The sequence below is a fragment of the Vicia villosa genome, linkage group LG1 (assembly GCF_029867415.1).
Source record: "Vicia villosa cultivar HV-30 ecotype Madison, WI linkage group LG1, Vvil1.0, whole genome shotgun sequence".
NCBI classification, from domain to species: domain Eukaryota; kingdom Viridiplantae; phylum Streptophyta; class Magnoliopsida; order Fabales; family Fabaceae; genus Vicia; species Vicia villosa.
In genome coordinates, this window is record NC_081180.1 from 160,427,215 (window position 1) to 160,450,972 (window position 23,758).

The 23,758-nt window shown below is 35.1% G+C and overlaps 1 protein-coding gene and 1 non-coding gene across 2 annotated transcripts; one reads left to right on the top strand and one right to left on the bottom strand.

Annotated features, from left to right (window-relative positions):
- Nucleotides 1-861: 861 nt before the first annotated feature.
- On the bottom strand, nucleotides 862-2,751 carry LOC131619689 (protein SODIUM POTASSIUM ROOT DEFECTIVE 2-like). Its single transcript, XM_058890760.1, has 3 exons — nucleotides 2,013-2,751; nucleotides 1,515-1,590; nucleotides 862-1,400 (listed from the first exon to the last, which is right to left on the bottom strand). Exons 1-3 carry the CDS (start codon nucleotides 2,541-2,543, stop codon nucleotides 1,243-1,245), a joined length of 765 nt encoding a protein of 254 aa, XP_058746743.1. The 5' UTR covers nucleotides 2,544-2,751; the 3' UTR covers nucleotides 862-1,242.
- Nucleotides 2,752-21,234: 18,483 nt separating this feature from the next.
- LOC131645472 (small nucleolar RNA Z161/Z228) lies at nucleotides 21,235-21,320 on the top strand. The gene has a single exon (XR_009297091.1). It is a non-coding gene; the product is annotated as a small nucleolar RNA Z161/Z228 (small nucleolar RNA).
- Nucleotides 21,321-23,758: the final 2,438 nt, after the last annotated feature.

Below are 23,758 nucleotides of genomic sequence, written 5' to 3' on the forward strand. Positions count from 1 at the left end.
TTTATATACGATGATTTATCATGTTTCAAAAGTAATTTATTATTAAAAAAATGAAAGCATAGTTAATTTTAAGTGAAAAGTATGAAAGAAGGACCAAAACTGTTTAAAATTTAAAATAGGAAAGTCAAAATTGTTTAAATTTAAAACAAGGGAATCAATACTGTTTAAGTTTAAAATAGAGGGACCAATTTTGTAAATCATGTAAAGTAGGGGGACTAAAACTATAATTAAGCTATAAAATATTACTAAATATATAGAACAAATTTTATATTTGCACACAATTCAAGAAGAAGAAAATGTTTTAAAAAATCAATTAAAATGAAAAAAGAGGCTCTTGTGAATTTTTTGAATGACTTATAGAAGGGAAGATCGACTCTTAAGCCAACAGATGTTCTGGTGTATGGATTGATAGGAGAAAAACATGTATTTGTAGACTTGAGTGGGATTTCTCCACTAGTGGAACTGGGAATCGGAAGTTTTACTGTGAGACAAATCGCTCTCAAGGCCGCTTCAAATAAACTGGTCAAATATGAGAAAACATGTTCTGACTTTCAACATTCTTTTATACCATTTGTCTTTGATTTTTTTGGATTTCTAACATAAAAACAAGAGATCTTTTACAGACAATGTAAATGGTAATGCATAGCAATGTTATGTTCTCTAGAACAATAAATAAATTTTCAAGAGAACGATTTTGCTATAAAAAAATAGTGCCGCAACTTATTCTCCTTTTACATGCTATTTATGTATATTCTTAATTGTTTAGCAAAATTTTAATTAAAAAATTAAGAGAATTTACATTGTATTAAATTTTGATGTTAAATTTTCTTATGTCCTTAATTATAAACAAATCTCAAACGGTTAGAAAAAAAAACTAGGACACGACGCTCCTTACTTTTCGTTCTCTTTGAAGATAAGATGAGACAACACTAATACATTATACAGTGTGCCACATGCCTCCATAAAAGTACTTACTAGTTACTATATAATCCACCATTTCTACTGTCACTATTTTGTACCGATAATAATATACATATACTGCCAAAAAAACGCCATTATCGTGCTATTTTGTCGTCTCACCTCGAAAAATAAACCTCTTATCACTGGTCACAGGAGCTTGTTTTTTTCAAGAACAAAATACTATTTTATTTTATGATTTTAACCCTACCACCTCTTGCTAACATCTGCATTATTCAAATTTTACATTGATTGCATTAAAGCATACATCAATGCCAATAAATATTAATAGATGTATTTTGCTTCATTGATTTCAGATCCAATTGTTGGCCAAAATTGTGCATTCTTCACCTTTGATATGCTTTCCAACACACTCGATGGAGTCACATTCCCAACTACTGTAACCTTCTTTGCAGCAAAATCTATGTTGAATGAACTAACTCCTACAAACATATATGCATACAAATCAACTACATTAATCTTGACCGATTGATATTTAAAATATGTAATGTGAATGATAGATTAATTTTTAAATGTTTAGAATCAAGTTCCTTTACCTTGCATTTTAGAGATGTGTTTTCTTAGCTTCCCTTCACACGCTTTGCAATGCAAAGAAACCCTTAGTACAACAACCTGCTCGAATATTTACTCAAATTATTCAATTGGTCATTCATCATTTGCACAATGCTTCAATTCAATTCAAATCATAAATCTAGATTTGGTTATTCTACAAACACAAGCTTCAAAACTTGCTTAATTAAGATTCATGGATGTGTACAAGATAAGTTTCATGGAAAAATGGACACAAACATTGACCAGAGGCGCGTCTTAGAAGACATGTAAGGCAGACTACTGCACATGACTCAAAATTTGTGACTATTAAACCATGGAAAATATGACTCTATTCGTTTTTCGATAGTTAAACAATATTAAACCTATATAGAATCTCTGAAAACTTAACAGATGAATCTAACATTATGAACATTGATACAAGCAATAACTTGAAAAATTAAAATATGAAGTCTAAGTGCAAAATGAAGATAAATGAAACAAACCTGATCAGGTTTAGATGCAGGATTGGGTTCAACTTCACCACCAAAAACTTTATCGTTTTTGTTAACAACCTTACTCAATGCCAAAACAGGACTATAATCTGAAGAACCATCTAAACTAGCTTTGTCACTGAGCAAGGATCTAGTTGAACCATGTGGAGTGAATGAATTTGAATCAGCAGGTAACTTAACCAATCTCTTTTTCAGAATGGAAATAACTGGCTTAGAACTGTTATTGACATTTTCTTCTGTACTTTTTTTCTTCTTCTGCTCATAAACTTTACTTCCATTTGGCTTTGAGGAAGAAAAGTTCGAGCTTTTCTTCTTCGGGTCAATGGGTGGCTGAGAAGAAGAACATGGAGCAGTGATATTTCTTGAAGTGCTTCTTCTTGAATCATTGATAATAGGGTTGTGGCGATCGATGACTCTTCCTCCAAGCTGAATGGCATTGGAAGAGGAACATGAAGCTTGTTCCATGCTAAGACATATTGCTGTGGATGCTTGTGAAGCACAGAAGATGTCCATTCTTTTCATCTTTTGGATAATGAAATGAAGAATATGTGGTTTAGAGAATATGTAGGTAGGTTTGCACAGAGAGAGAAGGTGGTGATATAATGAGGGAAAACTGTTGCCAAAGTAGTACTAATTGGTTGGCACTGATTGTTTTTTTGTTTTTTTGGGACAGAGAGTAAAGGCTTGAGATAGAGAAACTTAAGATGAACGATTCTCTGCACTAATCAGGCAAACAGACAACAAACTACGCCGTTATCATTTTAGGATGGCAAAACCAATTATTTTGAAAAAATTAAAGGGCCAATACTATTAACGAATTTTGCAACGATAATAGTGCAAAACCAATACTATTAGCGAATAATGTTAGCCCAATTATTTTAAAAAATGGCAAAACTCTGTAATGTTAGCGAATTTTGCTTTTCCTCCTCCCTACCTTTTGGCAACGGTTTTTTCAAAAAAACCGTTGCCAAAACCTGCATTTGACAATGGTGGGAGTAACCCGAAACACGCAAATATTACAAAGAATAAACTAATATTAACCCAAAATTAAAACATAATATTATTATGCATGAACGTTTGAACTCTTTGTAAGTTGATATCTTTGTCGTTTGGTTTGTTGTGGGGACATGAACCATAAATAACACACCTAAAATAATATGAACAACTTAAGGTTGTTAGTTGCGAATGATTTTAGCATGGCAATAGGAACGATGCACGTGCAATAGAAACAAAATGTCATAAAAATGAATGAATGCAAAATTTGAAAAGTTTGTAAGGAAATAGATGAATGTGCTCAATGACCATATCCTTATATTGATGTGTTTTGGCAGTCTATATAAATGGTGTGGGGATAGGGGTTGTAGGAGATTACTAAGTTTATGTTAAAAGAGACATTCAAAATGAAGTGGTCTTTTATGAGATACAACCAACATTTCTATTACTTTAAAGAATGAAAATGATGTATGATGAGTAGACAAAATTAAACTATCACACTCACTCTAAAAGTTTATTGGTGAATTGTGAATTACTTGTATACTTTTCTTGTGGATAAATTGTTATGGCTGGCGGGTGGCAAAACGGGCCGCCCGCCCCGCGCTCGTCCTGTCTAATGTCCGCCAAAAAATAAGCGGGGCGGACAAGTCCGTCAAGTAAAATGGGCATAAAAATCATGTCCGCCCCGCCAAGGTGGCGTATTGGTGGGCGACGGACTTGCCCGTCTATTTTTTAATTTATTTTTCTTTCATTTTTTTAAGAGTTTAATAGTCTTTTTTTTACCTTTCAATTAAATTTTTCACTTATTTCTTATAACAATTTTTTATAAAACATCTTTTAAATAAATTTTACCTAAAAAAATATTGCATATATTTATAAATAAATGTATAAAATAAAACCATCAAGAATTTAAATTACTAGAATTAACTAAAAAATGACAGACTTAAGACAAAACGAGCTTAACAAATAGGTGATGCGGGCTTTAGCGGGGCGAGCTTAGGCGGGCAGCGAGTTTTGGCGGGGCGAGCTTTGGTGGGCAGCGGGCCCAAAATCCCAACCCAACCCGCGATTTTTAGATGGGTGCGCTGGCCGGGCCGGCGGGCCACCGCCCGTTTTGCCACCCCTAGTTATGGCATTGATTATTTATAATTTTGTTATAAGAGCTAGACACGGTTTCAAATGTTCAATTAAGGCAGATTAAGTTAACTGAAATGAACACCACATATTTATTTAAAATATCAAAATATTAGATATATAAATTATTCCACTTATATATTATTTAATGTCAACTTTTTATTCATTGTGAGACTTGATACATCAATTGTGTCTTCTTTAGGGATGAGTAAATCTATTTATCCGAATATGCTCTCCTTCAATATGAATATTTCTATAGACACTCCAATATATTTACCCTTGAAACAATATTAACATGACATACTGTCTAAACATGGGAATGGATTCTCTCGCGTGAGAAATTTACCCGTGAAATCCTAGGTTAAAATACAAAATGTATAGACAATATGGTCTGTTTTAGAAGAGATTGATTGGCGTTAGGATTTGTTGATCGTGAAAAAATCGATGGAACTTCGAATTTCGACTTGCCGTTAATCCTAATTTTCACCATCCCTAATGGAAATTTGACAAGATTCCTCGTAGATGATGGAATCTCTTGCAACATCCTCTACACTGACGCATTAGAACAACTAGGCCTCCAACAACCAGATATAAATCCATATTGTGATGGAGATTTGTTGGCCTTCAACGATTCGATAACTCACCCTTGAGGAATGACAGATCTGACGATGTCTTTGGGAGAAGCAGTGCGTGAGAGAAATATAACCCTTAACTTCTTTTTAATTTTGTTTGTATCCTGGAGAGATCCTTCTTGGCAAAGCTAGACACGATAACATCCATGGTCCACCTGAATGTAGCATATTATAATAGAGAATGAAAACCGATCATTGTTAGTGCTGACCTAGATGAAGCAAAAAGGATCAAAGAACTCATCCTTAAGGACATCCTGGCGTTAGCGGCAAAATCCGAAGAAGAGCCCGAGAATGGAAATACATTCGACTTAGACGCACGTGCAAAGACGAAGTTAGGTCCCTCCCATAGAATGAGTTAGAGTGTGTCCATCTCAGCGATAACTTTGTCCGGTCAGTAAAGATATAGTTCGGGCTTCCTTTTGAAGTAAGATCCACACCAATGGAACGACTCCAGAATAACGTAGATCTTTTTTCTATCTCAACACATGAGATGCCCGACATCGATCCTAAGGTGGCCTACCTCTAACTGAACATCGACCTTAACACTTGTTACATATCCCAGTGGTGAATGAGGTAGTCCTCGGAGAAGGGTAAAGCTACCACGAGCATAGTGAAAGGCCTATTAGATGCAAGATTCATTTTCGAGGTGAATTATACTGAATGGTTGTTCAACTTCATTATAGTGAAGAAAGCCTCAAGGAAGCGGAATACATGTGTTGATAACACGAATCTTAATAGAGTGTGCCCAAAAGATTCATGTGAAGATAAATCATTTTATTACTTCAACAGTATTAGTACACTTGCTAAGAAAGTCAACAAGTTTTTAGCTATGTGGTCAGGGATTGTTGGTAATTTTAACAAGGCAATATTAGTGCGACGTTTTTTAATTTTATTTGTTAGTTAATTTTAGTTTAATTTTTAATTTTAAGTTCTACATTTATTTTGTTCTGTTTGGTGCAATACTATTGAGGTATAGTTGGTTTGTGTATGCGAGGTTTGAGTTCGTCACTGAAACCCTTGGATTAACATATCAAAAGTACAGTGTGACCACTTCATGAAGCAAAATGAGAAGAACTGCAAGCGACAAAAGAACATATAGAAAAAAATAAAAGAGGTGGAAAATTATGAACCAGGTCAACCCTAGGGGCATGGACATGAACCTTACCTTTGGTCGGGGACGGTTCCTAGTGACGGTGAAGAATCACACTAATTCCTTTAAATTGGAACTAGTAACAACAAAAATCTTATTTAAACTAAAGAGTTCAAAGAACATTTCAAACACCTCAACCCGCTGAGGTACCTCTTCAAAAGAACAAAACGGATAGGCTTCTCACACTTAAAGTGGACAATACCTTGTAGTTGTAACACCCTATAAACCCCATACACTAAATTTATAAAATATGTGGAAACAAAATACTCAAAGAGGGTGTCATATTTTCTCAGCATAACATCCCTCTCAACTTATAATATGATAGAAACAGAAATTAGACAATTAAAAACAACTTCTGTTATCTCATAAACTAGAAATCAACTTTATTTACGTAACTATACTTACTCACATCGGCTGGCTACACCAAGTTTACCTTTTTACAGGATAACTCATCAACATTAAAATGCTCGTTGAGCTTGAGCTAAGAAACTACATCAAGTATACCTTATGTTTCATGTGGGTTTTGATTTTAGCATAACTATTTTTGTGGTTGTAGCTTTTCCGGTAAACATGAAAGAAATCCCCAACATGTTATCTCCTCAAATTGGCAGCCCGCACCTTTGAAGCATACAAAATGGGAGGGGCATAGGAACAATTGTATAACCCTCGTCAGCTTCATGGTCGAACAAGACGACATCGGAAGAGTCTAGCAAGAATCTATCTCGTCAAGGGAGTTCCCAAAGAATCATAATCATCGATAAAAGATATAACTTCATGACCCATGCGATCAGGAGAAAAGGGAGGGGAATTTGAGTTAGAAAATACTCTTGTACTCATGACAACATACATATTTCTCTCAAAATTTCTATCCATATGATTACGATGATTACTTATCTTGACCAAAGAACAGAAAATCTTGAAAGGTAAAAGTTTGAGGTGAGAAGGATACCTGGAAAGGTGAAGTTGGGGAAGCAAAGGTAATGGAGAAAGATAAAAGCTTTAAGCAAGGAGCTATAACTATTCTGGTAAATACTTTTAGAAGGAAGACACTCGCTAATTGGAAATGTTTGGCAAGCCCTAGAGACTGGCCATGACTGCTAAAGACTTCCCCATATCCTTAACGCCTGATAAGCCTTGGGAGCAACTCCTCTAGACCGACCAAAAGACCCAAAGAAGCTAAGGCATAGATGTATGTCAATCCACTCCAAATGACCAAGAGTAAAAAGTCATCTTACGCAAAATATAAGGTACACTTTTTGATCTCCACTTTTACAAAACTCATCTTGGATCTTGATTTGACTTAGGCGATGGAGTGCTAACCTTGCAGGTTCATCCCGCGACATCAGATCAGAGACTTGGACCACCGTTTCAGGATTCCTTATCATCAGCTTACACCTAATTCTTGTTTCAGAACGAAACAACAACAACAATAATAATAAATTTAGATTTAACAAAATAATTTTTAAATAAATTTGACAATTATCAAAAGACAAGGATACCCATAGATACGAGTAATGTCAAATTCGTATTCGTATATGTGAACTAATGGTAATTAAATACCCGTTAATTTTACTCGTAGATGCCCAATAAACCATAAAACCGATACACATGATGGGTTTTACCCGCATATGCATATGAGTACATTTTTTGCCATCATATTCGTACACAATGGAAAATTTTGAGGGCAACTGTTTTGGGGCGACCTTAGACCTAAAGACAGAGAGGCCCAATTTAAAGAAGGCCTAATCTAGAGCCATATACGCTGAATTGCTAAAGGTCATGTGGTCCCGCAGTCAAGAAATCATCATTCAATCTTTGTTCTCAAATGATTTTTTGTCATCAGAGATAATCAAATGACCCTCCAGATTCCTCGTCAAGTGACTTGTGGTTGTTATAACAGCCTTCCATATATATATATATATATATATATATATATATATATATATATATATATATATATATATATATATATATATATATATATATATATATATATATATATATATATATATATATATATATATATATATATATATATATATATATATGACGTATACTATCATAATGTCATTTTTATGTGAGAACATGAGAATAAATCTAAACCATTATATTTTAAAATAAATGGTGGAGATTATGTTTCAATCTTTTTTTCTCTCTCCTCCATCATTCATTTTAATAATGGAGGAGAGAGAAAAAAAATAATGACACATAATCTTCACCATTTATTTTAAAATCTAGTGGTTCAAATTCATTCTCATGTTCTCACATAAAAATGTCATTCTCATTACTCCGCCTTCCAAGAGACACGATCTACCACATCTGAGTCCTACTTTACTTCGTCATCAACTATATATATGGTTCCGCATGTGAGTCATACTTTACTTCGTCATCAACTATATATATGGTTCCGCATGTGAGTCATACTTTACTTCGTCATTAACTATAGATTGTTCTCTTAAAAAATAAATTATAACTTTTATATTATATTTTAGGGTTAAATATTCAAAATCTTCCTGTAATGTTGACGAGTTTTGATTTTAGCCCCTGTAAATAAAAAATTGGATTCCCCCTTGTAATGTTAAGATTTCATGTCTTTAGCCCCTCAAGTGACATGAAATCTTCAATTTTGCTTATGTGACATGTTCACATGTTTTTTCTTTTATTTTTTAAAATCCACGTGTAGTTTATATATATTTTAAATAAAATTTAAAATGTTTGTTTTGTTATAAATTTTTTTTTGACATTTTTTAAATAATTTATTACTATTTTTTATTATGAGGGGGTGGGGTGGGTTTAAATCAAAATTTACTAACATTACAAGGATAAAATCTTTTTTTGTTTTAGATATAAAAACAATTAATTATTTGAATTTTTAATTATATTATATTTTTGGATAAAAAATATTGTCCTTGTTTTGAATTTCTGCGTTTGCACTGCCTGCTGCCACTCTCTTTTCTTGGCTGTCTTATTTAGCCCTTTAATAATTCATGAAATTATATATCAATTATTCAGTAAGGGATCCTTTGAAGGGTTATCCCAAACCCCAAGAAGCCAAATCCATTATCATGAGTGATTGAAGAAGCTGATGTAGAAACAAAGATTGGATTCTAGGAACACTGATTATGTACGTCATTGGGGGTTCCTTGACCATGAGTGATGTGAATAATTATATGCTCAAATACTGGAATTTCTTCCAAATGTCTGCTATGTACTACAACGAGGAAGGATATTTCATTCTCAAATTCAATATGATGCAAGATATGGATGCAGTGATGATGAATGACTCTTATATGGATCAAACTACCACATAATTAGTAAAAGGTGGAGTATGTATGAATGCCTCATTACTGTGATAAATGTCAAAAGGTAGATCATAAGTGCCATAATGAGAAGTAACAACCTATCAAGGATTGGAAGTTGAAATATGTGAGCACACAACATACATAAGCAGTTGAGAACAAGAAAATAAGCATTGACAATGAAACTCCAGATGCTGCAAGCAAATGGACTGCAGTTAACAAGGGGCTGAGAGACACGGGCAAGTGGTAGCAGACAGTGCAAAAGCAGAAATTCAAAACAAGGACAATATTTTATATCCAAAAATATAATTTAATTAAAAATTTAAATAAATAATAATTTTTAAATTATATATATATATATATAATTTTGATTTGTTTATTTTAATGGATTGAATTGATTTCTCTTTCTATGATCCTTAATATTTATTTTAAATCAATATAGAAAGAGAAAGCAATCTAGTTCATTAAAATCAACAAACCAAAATTTAATGATCGTGATTCATTGTTCTCATTTATCATAATAACCAAGTGTTCTCACTTGAGTCGTCTATATATATATATATATATATATATATATATATATATATATATATATATATATATATATATATATATATATATATATATATATATATATATATATATATATATATATATATATATATATATATATATATATATATATATATATATATATATATATATATATTTACCCCTGTAATGTTAGCGAATGTTGATTTACTCTCCTCATAATAAACACAGTAATAAAGTTATAAAACAAAAGTTAGTTTTTTTTGGTTAAAAATAAAAAACAAAATTTTTAAATTTTCTTAAAAAGAAATTTTTTAAAAACATAAATTCCACGTAGATATTAAAAAATAAAAGAAAATTCACGTGAACATGTCACATAAGTAAAATTGAAGATTCCATGTCACTTTATCACTTTAGGGGCTAGAGATATAGAATCTTAACATTATACGGAGGAATTCAATTTTTTTTACTAGGGCTAAAATCAAAACTCGCTAACATTATAAGGGATTTTGTATATTTAACTCTATATTTTAAAAAATAAGATTTAATACGATCAAAATTTTTAATTTTTAATTTAAAATTACTTTTTAATAATTAATTAAAATTATTTTGCGGTGTCTAACTAAAATGATCAAATATCTCACACTACATCAACTGAGCTCAACTTTAAATAGTTTTATGATGTAATTTGTTCAAAAAATAGTTTTTAACACAATTAATAACAACATAACATTTTGTTTCAAAAATTCATATAATTGTTGGAAATTTCTTAATGCACCCCATAATTTTTTAGCGCACCACGTAAAATTTTAAAAATATTTTTAGACTCTGGAAATATTTTCCAGACGCACTAAAAACACACATAATTCATTAATTTTTGAGGTACCTTAAATATGTAACTAATTTATTTTAGGATGCATTTCTGAAATTCCTTTGAAAATTCATTTTCAGAACGGGTTGAATTCTAGCACACATCATCAGTATCTATGTTATCCTAATTACTATCAAAAGCAAACTACTCTTAACATAATAAAAAGGATAAAGTTTGAAATAATTGAATGAATAATTTACTACTGAAATTATGGTATGATAGAGCCCAAATATCATATAGAATGTCGTGACATCTAGAATGTTATACAAGCTACAGTGATAAAATAGGATCATCTTCAATTTTGGTTCAACACTTGAATGGTAACAGATCATAAACTTTCTTGAACCATTTATGCATAATGATAACCCAGTTATCACATGCAGGTTTTGATCTGGGGTGGTTCAATAAACACACAAGCTCTGGGAGTAATCTCTGATGTCGTCTTCGATGTTATGACATCCATTACTGAACAGATTAATAAATCAGTGCAGAAAATAAATAACACAATGAATTATTTACCCAGTTTGGATTCATAATCCTACTCTAGGGGCTACCAAGCCAGGGACAAGTCCACTAAATAGAATCAATTCATAGACCCTCAGCAAACAACCAGTTTGCGATCTAATCACTTAATACTACCCGTGATATACTTCTACCTAAGACTTACCTAGCTATGAGGCCCCCTCAAATCCCTTCAATCACAAACAAGGATAACATCAACTAAGAAACTGAAGACACACTTCAAGACAAACAACTTGATCTTTCTTAACAGCTTTGATCAAGAAACAAATCACTCAACTCTTACCTACAGGATTCGAGTGAGAACAATACTTCTCTTACCTACAGGTTTTGAGAAGGACATGGCAGCCATCCCACAACTCGGGTGATCTACCTTAACAAACCCTAATGATTACATCTTTTCAATACTCGGCTTGCTCATTAAACTAGGTTACAAAGCTTCCTATTTATAACCTATTCCCAACTGGACTTGGGCCTTCAATCACAACCTTATTTGCTGTTACAAATCAGCATAAAACTTCTGCTAAAAGAAAGGTCTTTAATCATAAGATTTCTAAATTGTCTCCATAATTAGAAACTATATAATCTTCAATATTCTGACTTGATTCTCTTGACCTTTAAATCTGCGCCACATATGATTGCATCCTATTCCATAGAATATTCTGCATCAGTTGATTACATATTGAATCTTCATATTTCAGCTTAGCAGGCGCAATGTCATGAGTTTCTGCATATGACATCTCATAAGACATGTTGTCACAGAGCATGTCTAAATATTCCATAGAACATATTATTATTGTACCTACTTTGTACATGTTTATATTTGCAAGTTACATAATCTTATTACATATTGCTGCTACTACATTTTAGCCAAACATAAATGTCAATCACATAATGCAAGGCATTAACAACTACATTAGACAATCATGTAAATTGCGGTAGGGGTGGATAAAAATACACCGTCCGTGACTATCAGACTGACCCATGTAATTCGAATCTTTTCGGTCGGGTCAAAATTGGGTCTTCGAAATAAATGGGTGAAACTTCTGGTTTGCTGTGGATAATGTCGGTTCGGTTGATTAAATTGAATCAAAAAATAACGGAAATCGACCGCATAGTAATCTTTATTTTATTATTTTATTTAATATATATACTGGGCTGGAATGTATTGTTTCACAAGCTCAATAATTATACCACATATCCTATATAAACGTAACACTCAAGGGAAGAAACATAAAAACCCTAATCGCTGCAAATGCAGATCTATTCTTCTTCCTTTCTCTCACAAATTCACAAATTCAACCTTTCCTAAAATTCCTTTCATAAAATTGAATCTCTTTAACAAAATCGAAGAGTGGCATAGTTTTCTGCATTTCCTTTAGTATTTTCCTTATTGTTTTTCATTTTCAATATATTTTTTGGTTGTTCAACAGTTGAAGTTGTTCAAGGGTTGAAAGGAAATTAGAGTGAATGTATTATATTTTTTTATGTTATTTTATGGTTTTCATGTTTCTCTCAATTTGTCCTTTAGTTTTATGGATTTAATGGAAATACACCGACAGTGTAAAGCACTTTACACTGTCAGTGAAATCATAACCGTTAATTTTTATAGACATTTGACTTTTTTTTTAAATCACATACGAAATATTTCTTTTTTAAGGGTTGTGATCCACTAACCGTGTAAAATATTTTACATTGACAGTGCACTACCTTTAAGCTCTAGTTTTATTTACTAATACTGTGATATTTCTTATATTTTGATTTGTTATTGAGATGAAATTGTTGTTTTCCTTTTTTAATATTAATATATTTGTTTGCAAACTTTTCTTTTATTTATTTATTTATTTTTTAGGTATCTGTTAGACGTTTTTCAATACTGTGTGACTTTGTGCTACTTTATGCGGTCCTCTATTTAGATTAGGATTACTTGTTCGTATTATTTTTTTTTTATGGGTTGAACTTGTGCTCTAGTTAGATTAGGATTATTTATTTGTAAGGGTTGAGCTTGTGGTAGTTTGATTTTATTGTGGCCTCTATATATACTTTTTGTTCTGGACTGGACCAAGATTCGGCCCAATCTACTTTCGGCCCACTTAACCTTGGGATTCCAAACCATCTCATGGCCCACAAAGAGCAAACAGTGCTCGTCTAATCCGTGCCCGGCATAAGTGCTCTCCGCGAGCTATCTGGCGCCCGGCACAAGCGCTCTCCGCGAGCACCCTTTCTACCGAGGATCCTACTCCTCGTAGGGTTCCTTCATATCCAATCCCCCGAATAATGCGGAGTCCACGTGGTCCCTAAAAGATTGCGTCTCCCTTAAACTTCGGAGTGGTTGATCAGGACGGAGAGCACTCACGCATCTCCGATATTTCCGCCTAGGAAACTTGGCAGTCTCCTAGTTGGGCCTGGAAATCCAGCCCAGTAGCGAGATCATGGCCCAGCGCTGGGGGCTATAAATACCCTCTTTCACTAGAGGGTCAGGTATTCATTCTCTTCTAACCTTTAGCTCGTACTTGCACTCTCTTGCTCGTTTTCTTACTTTGACGTCGGAGTACCTTGCAGGTACACCCCCTTCACTTCTCAAAGATCCAGTTCCGAGCAGGCCTTGACGATCCTTCTGATCAGGTACGATCAGTGGCGCCGTCTGTGGGAAACAAGCTTCCCCATCTTTAACAAACAAAGATCAAAGTAAATTCATCATGCAATCATCATGGCCGACAACAACAACACCAACCAAACTCCCAACCCCTTCCACCTCGATCCCCTCATCCTTGGTACCACAACTGACGGGAAGAATCGACACCGAAGGGATGGACAACAGTCCACTGCTGACGGGCTAGGGAGGCCAAGGCACGAAATCTCTCAGCCCACCAGGAACGATCAAGCTCAAGTCCAAAACAACAGGAACGAGCAGACTCAAATCCAGAACAACGAAGCTGACTCCAAGGACGGACGTCCTGCTTCCTCCTTCACTCATACCTCACAGAGGCAAGAAACCCAGTACGAGGACAACCATGAGCAGATCGACATCCCCGAGGATGTTGACCGCACGACCGTTGTCATACTCGAGGCCCTCAAAAAGACCATTCGCCTCATTCGGCAGCAGAGTGAACGAATTGATAGGCTAGAAAGGAAGCAACGATCACGATCTCCCCCGCGGAGATGCCACCGATCAATCTCCTCCTCATCCTCACGCTCCCCACCGAGGAGGCACCGCTAACGATCGCCTTCATCTTCACGCTCTCCACCCAAGAGGTATCGCCACCGCGGGTCCTATTCCCACTCCCCCCACGAAAAAACTTGAAACCCGAGGAAGCGGAAACTGGAAGCCTCTCCCCCGAGCAAGGGCACCGGGGCCCCACCAAAGCTGTTGTGAAGGGCCGCGAACGTTCCCCTCCCGAGGATAACCGCAATACTTCTGGAAAAATACAACGAAAACCTCGGCGAAAGCATAACAAGCACATAAGACACTCAAACTCCCCCGGTCCAAGTGACGAGGAAAACTTTTGCAGCCCTTTATCGGAGGACACCCGAAGAGCCCGTCTGCCCCGAGGAATAGAGAAACCCCCAACTCTGGACCTCTACGATGGGACCACAGATCCTGACGACCACATCCGGAGCATTGAAGCCGTCATGGACTACCACGTGGTCCGAGGATCTATCAAATGTCGGATCTTTCCGACCACACTCAGGAAAGGAGCGATGACCTGGTACATGAACCTTTCTCCCAACTCCATCCACTCTTGGTCAGAACTCAAGAAATTCTTCTAGAACCACTTCACAGCATCTCGTCGGCAGCCGAAGTGTGAAGCGACCCTCGAGGCCGTAATTCAAGGGGCCAACGAACCTCTCTGAGAATACCTCGACAGGTTCAATAAAGAGGTTGTTCAGGTGCAGACAACTAATCACATGAAGAGAGATCTCCTGGAACGGGGACTCCTCCCCGGAAGTGACTTCAAGAAAGCTATCAAGATCGAAAAAGTGCGCACCGTGGACGCCCTTCTACTCAAAGCCCAAGCCTACATCGCCTACGAGGAAGGTAAAGCAGCCATGAAGAAAGGCTCGAGAGGCAACGACGCTACCCATAGCTCGAGCCAAGACTATTCTATTTCTCTCCGAGGCAACGAAAAGAGAAAAGACGGCAGGCCCCGCGACAACAAGGAGCAGAGAGAACCAGCTGGTCGGTTCAACGGCTACACCCGCTGATCATTTCTCGCGAGCGCATTCTGATCGAGTGCAAAAACACCGAATTCAAAAATTCCAACGTTCGGCCCCCAAAGTCAAATCCCACTAGACCGGGGACCGACAAGTCAGACTGGAGCCGAGCACGTAAACGGAGAGCGAAAAACCCCAAATGAGAAGGTTTACGCCCTTTATAGAAAAAATGCTCGGAATACGAAATGTCGCGTCGTCTGACACGTCCTCCCCTAGGCGCCGCCATCTACCTCTAGGCAGTCATTACTCCATGCCACGTCAGCGAGTGTTGAACACGCGCGGTTTCCCATCTTCCCCCACAAACGGCTCCATTCGAGCACAACCGATAGACGAGGATCAACTGAACATGGGTCAAGCGTTAGCAAAGTCGAAGCTCCTTGCTCGGAACTCCGACTTAGGGGGGCTCCTTGTCATACCCCAAAATTTGCCCATACTATTTCTCATGTGCAGGTTCAAATCAATACACAAAGCTCCTAGACATACTTTCCTATACAAGGCTCTGAGACTAGGGTTTGGTTCATTCAAAAGAAAATCACTGAATCAATGGCTCCAAGACATCTCATATGGATCAATATATCCCACAGTACCTCCATGACAAGTATCAAGGCCTATCTCAAAGTTTTGGTCACTCAAAAGTTCAGAAAATCAACAGTCGACTGATTGACCTAAAAAGTCAACTGTGGTCAAAGCAAAGTCAAAACTCCTGATTTTTTGTCAAGATCCTCATATTGAAGTATCATTCACCATTTGATCAAGAATTGATCATGGTTCATCAAGGAAAGATCAAAAATCAACAATTCAAAAAGTTTCTAAATTAGGGTTTTGTATAGGAAAAGTCAACTGAACTTTGACCAGCCATAACTCTCACATGGAACATCATAAATTTCCCATCCAAAGCTCATTTTGAAGGAAATTTGATTCTCTACAAAATTGTCTCTCACATGCCAAGTCCAAAAATGCTTCATTTGAGAGATATGGACTAAAACATTATAGGTCCTTTTCAAAAGTCAACAAAAAGACACTTTTTTCAAAAGGATATAAAATGAGAATGGAAAAGAATTTTGATAGGAGACCAAATACACTTGTTAGAGGACTCTCTAAGGTTTCTAAAAAGTCCTAGAACACTTCCATACCTCAAAAATTGAAAGAGATAGGTCTTGTCAAAGTTGAGTGATTTTGGAGGACCAAATGTGAAATATAAGGGGTTTAAAATGGATTCCTCACAAGTGGGCCTATATTTTGTGATCCAAACTTGATCCATAAGATATGTATGCTGCCCAAAACCACAAGCCACGAATTTTAATATATTATTTGATTTTTAGGATTTTTTATTTCATTTTTTAATGATTTAATTAAAGAGAAAATCAAATATCGTGGTAAAGGATATATGTTGATTGCTCCCAATCAATATTTATGACCAAATACAATAATATTTTCGTGCATAATTAAGTGAGGGAAGATTGATACAAAAGAAGCTAAAGTTAGTAACTTGAAAATCAAGAAATCAATCAAATTTGGAAGATTGGCAAAGGTGATTTTAAAGATCAATGGGCCTCCAATTCGTGACCTAATGAAAGCCTATAAATAGGTGAAGTTATGCACATGAATAAGGGTTACAAACCTGGGCAGAAGAGAGTTGGCAAGAAGTCAAAAAGTCATCCAAGAATTGAGATTCGGTTTCAGAGAATTGGAGGTTTTCAAAGCGATTTAAAGATCACAAAAGCTTCCCCAAGTGATTTGGAACGTGTCTGGATCATTACTTTACCTTAGCACTCCCAGAATTACCTCATATTCGCCAAGGTATGTGCTTATGAAAATCCATTCGATCTGATCATTATGTGCATCCTCATTGAAAGATAATTGCATATTCTTGTTTGTTTTAATGCTGTTAACGATTCTGGGTTGATTATTTTGTGTTTGCTTGCTTTAATTGCACGATGCCATTAGAGGCCAGACGAGGTGTTTTAGGTTTTTTTTGGGGTTTTCGTGTAGAGGTTAAATTAGGGCAAGATAATAACGTGTACAGGTTCGTATGAGGGAGACGAAAAGGTATGAGGGGTCGTGAAACGTTTATATGCTTGCATGCTCTATTCGCTGTTTTCCAGGTATGTTTTGCTACGAAGAAAATAGTAGCAAAATCGTAGCAAAATCAAAGCAGGATTTGCAGGTTTTTGGAGAAGACGACTGCGTGTCGTTTGGCCATTGGTCCAATTTTTGCTTGGCGCGCGCGTTTGGAGAACAGCCGGATCCAGTGTGTTTCAGCCTTATGCGTACGATGCGCCCTTGTGTACGTGGCCATCAGATCTTTCCCTCCTTTGATCAAACGCTCCCAGAGGCGCAGGTTCACCATACTCCTCCACTGGCGTGTAGCACTGAATAGAAAGCTAAGTTTTTCCTATTTTTTTTTTTATTATATAACTTATATTTTCTTATTCTATATATATATATATATATATATATATATATATATATATATATATATATATACATATCAATTTAATTTTGTTTTTTTCTTTTTAATGATAAACTATTTATTTATTTTATTATAAAAAACTTTTCTTTTTATAATTAATATCTATTCATTTATTTACTTATTAGTTTCCTATATTCTTTTTTCTTTATTTATTTAATTATATTTTTATATTTATTATATTTTATTTATAATAATTTTATTTTCTGAATTATTTATTTATATATATTTATAAACTTCATATTTATTCCACATATTTATTTAATATTTATTTTTTCCTTTTTCCATTTAAATTATATTTAATTATGTATATATCTTTAAAATCCATATTTATTGTATTTTAATTCCAAAAAATTCATAAAAATTATTTTTGCATTCGATTTTATTTTCTTATCCTGATTTAATTAATTAGGTCGCGAGACCAAAAATTAATTAAATCATTTATATTTTCTTATTTAAATCATACCCTAATCAGGGTTTACGACGAGCATTCCAATACACTGAAATATATTTCTTTTGTGCCTTTTCAGGGTTATCAACATGGTTCCTTCCGACTACGCGCCACGCCCGTCACAAAGCTAAGTATTCAATTTAATTTAAAGTCTATTTTGTTTCCTTTTAAAATTAGGGTTTGTCTTGCCTTCATTCTTCTGCCTTTGTCATTTTTTAGGGTTACCTCCGAGGCTTCCCGCCAACCATATCAGATCAAATCCAGAGCTAAGTACCTTTGTCTATTTTATTATCTTAAATTTATTTATTCTTTATTTTAGGGTTAATTCCGTTTGCCTCTGAACTATAATGCACTCACCCTTCTGTTTATTCTTTCTTTTCCAATTTTCAGGGTTTGTCGATTGCCAAAGCTACGATTATCGGTAACCCTAACCCTGATATTTTCTGTCTTTTATTATTACTTATGCCAAACCCTATTGGGGATCCGCTGGTTACAATTTCCCTTCCCCATATTGCTATTGTTACTGCTTTGTGTTAAACTGCGTGGTTAGTAATTTAGGGAGTGCAACTTTGAACTGAATTAGAATCATTTAATTTTTACAAGATAAATATTCGAATTAATCACGTGATTGTTGCACACACGCACGCTTTTAGGGTAACCTCTCTGTTGCCTTGTTGCCTGTTGCCTGCTGCCTGTTGCCTTTGTGTTTTTGCAGAATAAGCCATGTCCCTCGAATATGAGGATACCTCAGCCATGCTTCCTCGATAAATAAAGGTCATACGATCCTAATGATGCTGCCTTCGATACACTACATGACCTCGACCCTCGGAAGTTGCCTACGGAAAAGGCTGAGGTATCCTCTGGTTGCCTACGAATAAGGCTTGTTCTGGTCTTTCCCTTAGACTACCTGCCCCTCTATGGCATGGGTCAGTCTTTGGCGAACGACAACGCGATGACCCTTCAACCTCCAAATGAAAGGCTTCCTGCCCTCTATGGCATGGATAGACCCTTTCACCCTAAAAGAATTCTTTTTTTATAAAAATTATAAGGTAATTGCCCCTAATTGCCTTGCTCTGGCTAAAATGTCCTTTATCAACTTTTTCTTAAACAAACACTTTCAAGGCTACGCTCATTTACGAGTTAAAGTCCTTGTTTCTTCATCTTCTATACATTTCTAAACTTTTGGTTTCAAAACGAGCAAAGCAATTAAGAGCCCATGGAAAACCATGGATGCAAAGGGTGCCTTACACCTTCCCTTTGCATAATTACCCCCGAACCCTATTTTATTTAAAAGGTTTTTTTTCTGTTATTTTAGCCTTTCCATTTAATTTGGATAAAATAAAAGTCGGTGGCGACTCATGCTTAACCGTACACATTTCGATTAAAAAGTCAGTTCACCGTATTACACTCCTGTTCTGGACTGGGCCAAGATTCGGCCCAATCTACTTTCGGTCCACTTAACCTTGGGAGTCCAAACCATCCCATGGCCCACAAAGAGCAAACAATGCTCATCTAATCCGTGCCCGGCATACGTGCTCCCCGCGAGCTATCTGGCGCCCGGCACAAGCGCTCTCCGCGAGCACCCTTTCTACCGAGGATCCTACTCCTCATAGGGTTCCTTCATATCCAACCCCCCGAATAATGCGGAGTCCACGTGGTCCCTAAAAGACCGCGTCTCCCTTAAACTTCAGAGTGGTTGACCAGGACGGAGAGCACTCACGTATCTCCGATATTTCCGCCTAGGAAACCTGGCAGTCTCCTAGTTGGTTGGGCCTGGAAATCCAGCCCAGTAGCGAGATCATGGCTCGGCGCTGGGGGCTATAAATACCCTCTTTCACTAGAGGGTCAGGTATTCATTCTCTTCTAACATTTAGCTCGTACTTGCACTCCCTTGCTCGTTTTCTTACTTTGGCATCGGAGTACCTTGCAGGTACACCCCATTCACTTCTCAAAGATCCAGTTCCAAGCAGGCCTTGACGATCTTTCTGATCAGGTACAATCACTTTTGTTGTTGGATGTATTTTAAATCAATATATTAAACTATTAAAATTTGTAGATCTGGGTTTCATATGTAACAATCATTATCTTAAATTCTGTGTTTTTAAAAGAAAAAAATGACTACTGTCCAAATTTAAATTTAAAAGGTTTCAAATAGTTAAATTTTATAAAATTTGAAATATATATATATATATATATATATGTTGAACCGGTCGATTATAAAATTTGCCATATTTTTTTAAATGGGCCCATTTATTAAAACCCGAATAAACTGAGTTAGAAAATCGAACCCGAAAAAAACCAAATCCAAAATAACCTATTATTGAATTGGGCGAAAGTGGGCCTCTATTTCTAAATCGAGGGTTGGACTGGTTTGAGATTTTGGGCCTTAAATTGCAGAAGAATTAATATGATTAGACATATACAAACACACTACACAAATATTAGCACAACAAGCAAGCTACTCGTCTTTGAAACAATAAAATGATCACCTAGAAATACATTTTTAAAATTATTTTAGAAATGCATTTTCGCAATAAATTTAGTTTTAAAATTAGGGTGTGTCTCAAAAAAAAATTAATGTGGGGTGCGGGAGATGCATTTCCAAAATCTAAGTGACATTTTTAAATTTTCATATAGGTATTTTTCTATCCTAAGAAATTCTCTAATTCTTTTACATAAAAAAAAAGAAAAGAGTTTAGATCAATTACCCGGTGATTATTTACATCCTGGGTCGGCCCAATTCAAAACAAAATAAAGAAGTATCATTCCAAACCCTAATCTCCTTTCAACCAAAATAACCCTAATCCCCTTACTTTAAATAGTTTCTTCATCTCCAAATTTCTTCATTAGTTCTTTCATTCCACATTCTAAAAATTAGTTATCTTATTATTTCTTCGATTTTTAAATTTTTGAATCATTTTAGGTCTTTTATTTCTTATGAAAAATGAAAACCATATGATGAAATTGGATTTTCAATCTCACGACGGTCGTCTGATACTAAACTTGATGCATTTATCCAATATTTCTGATGGTTTTTACTGTCTGTAGTTGATGAGTTTGTTTAGAATGCATGTGTTTGGGGATTTAGGGGAAGATCTTGGAGAGTAGGTTTAACGGATGGTTTTTGATAATTTTAACACTGCTGATAATTTGCAAAACTTAGTTTTGGTTAGTGCTAGACGATTTTTGTGTTTATTTAAATTATTTAGGCATTATGGCAATCTCTTGAGTTCGCTCTTAGAATTGAATTCTTAGATTGTCCTGGTACAAAATATATTGCAATTTTGTTTAACAGTATCCTATGGCCATAATTTCATTAGTTTTGTACTTCCGTTGTTTTCATTATTTTGTTACATCGCTTGATAGACAGATACCGATGTCAAAAATGGATTATATTGAGATTACCGTCTTCAATCACTACAAGAAATGTTGTCCCCAGCGACATATATTAGCGACGTGGAACACACGTGGCTAAATATTGTCTTTTGCGACGTGACATACACATCGCTACTAATTTTTTAATTTTAAATAACATTATTGACATAAAGTAGTGAGGCGTCAGACATTGGGGTTTGTAAAAAAAGTTGCGACGTGAGCTAAACGTCACTATATTAAGTTTTTAAATTAAAATAGATTAAAATAGATAAAGTTATAACATTCACATAGGGGGGAAATTCAAATTTAAAAAAAATTGGTTGTGACGTTACATACACGTCGCAACATTTATTGGAAAATTACAACGTTACTTTGCCCTGACATGGTTTCAGAACATCATTAATTGTTATGACCGTTTGAGTGTAGCGACGTGTAACACACGTGGCAAAGTTGCGACGTGATGTTAACGTCGCTGATGTGTTAATACATACACGCATTTTTCCTTCTCCCCCTTTACCATTTCAAACAGATTTTCCTTCTTCCCTTCTCTGCAACTCAAAATCCCCCATTTCCTACACAAACCCAAATTTTCTCCTCTCCCAAAATCCCCAATCTTTCAATCTCATTCAATTGCACTACAAGGTATTCAATGTATTTTATAATTGTGTGTTCATACTGTTTTATGCTGTCAATATATAGTTTAATTTTTTTTCATTTAATTTGAAGGAAGAAGAAGGTGAAGGAGGAGAAGAAGGTAAAGGAAGAAGAAGGTGAAGGAAGAAGAAGGAGGAGTAGATTGAAGAAGAGGTAAGTTTTTAAACATTTTTTTAGGTTTTTTTTTAATTAAGTTATTTTTTAATTAGGTTATTATAAAGAGAAATTATAGATTAAATATTATGTTGTTGTTTAAATTTAACTAGGATATTAATTTAGGGTGTAATATATTTTCCAATATTGTTTAAATATTAATAGAAAAATGTTTAGATTTATTCTGTTAGAAAAATGTTTAGAATAATATATAGAAAAATGTTTAGAAAAATGTTTAACTATTATATATGTATTTTATAATTTTAAAAATTAAAAGAAAAATGTTTAGATTTATTTTTAAAATCTGTTTTTTATTTTCTAAATAAAATATATGTATTTTATGATATCAATCACTTGATGTTAACTCCTAGAACTATACGGAATCCGGTAAATGTTAACCAGAGGAGTCAATTCACCTTATCAGTATTCGGTCTTCCAGGTCGACCTTCTGAAAAGAAGAGTGTGCATTGGTTGACCCAGAAAGAAATGCAATCCGCACATGTCCATGTCTTGATCAACTGCGTCGAAGTTAAACAATACCTTGAGTAAGTTTACCCAATAGTTTTTTTACCTTTGTTGACAATGTTTGTATACCAAACTTATTTAACTTATGGTGTATATTTTGTAGGGAATTTAACAATGCCTATTTTCATAGTACCGGTGTACAGTCAACATCTGGCGTCATTCATGCTCAATTTCCCTTATGGTTCAAGCAAAGATTGTCTACCGTGTTTCCACCAACTCCAGAAATACTCCATTTGAGAAACTTGGCAGAAGGCCCTATCCAAAGAGCAAATGAATGGCACACATACTTCGTGAACGGATATAAGTTTCACACTGAGGCATGGACCGAAGGGAAAAAAACCATAAACAGTGGTGTATTTGTAAAAGGAGTTACAGATGGTGGTGAAGATGACTTTTATGGAGTTATTAAACATATCTACGAGTTGGTATACCATTACATGGATTCAGAAAATAAAGTTGTCTTGTTTTATTGTGAATGGTATGATCCAAGTAGAGGCACAAAAATAGACAGGTCATACGGTACTGTTGAGATTCAAATGAACCGGAAATACAAAGAGTATGATCCTTTCATAATGTCAAATATTGTTAGGCAAGTTTATTATGTACCTTATCCTTCATTTGTGACACGTAAAAGAGGATGGTGTGTTGTAATAAAAACAAAACCGCAAGGTCATATTGAAAATGGCGATCAAGTAGAAGATGTTGCCTATCAAGTTGATGATGTTGATCAAATTAATGAAGTGGTTGCAGCTGAAGACATTACAA

What these genes read in the sequence shown, in the direction of transcription:
- LOC131619689 (XM_058890760.1), bottom strand. Translation starts at nt 2,543, where the DNA reads ATGAAAAGAATGGACATCTTCTGTGCTTCACAAGCATCCACAGCAATA. An exon ending in CTGCATCTAAACCTGATCAG is followed by an intron (nt 1,591 to 2,012) that starts GTTTGTTTCATT and finishes ATATTCGAGCAG; the next exon opens with GTTGTTGTACTAAGGGTTTC. An exon ending in ACACATCTCTAAAATGCAAG is followed by an intron (nt 1,401 to 1,514) that starts GTAAAGGAACTT and finishes ATATGTTTGTAG; the next exon opens with GAGTTAGTTCATTCAACATA.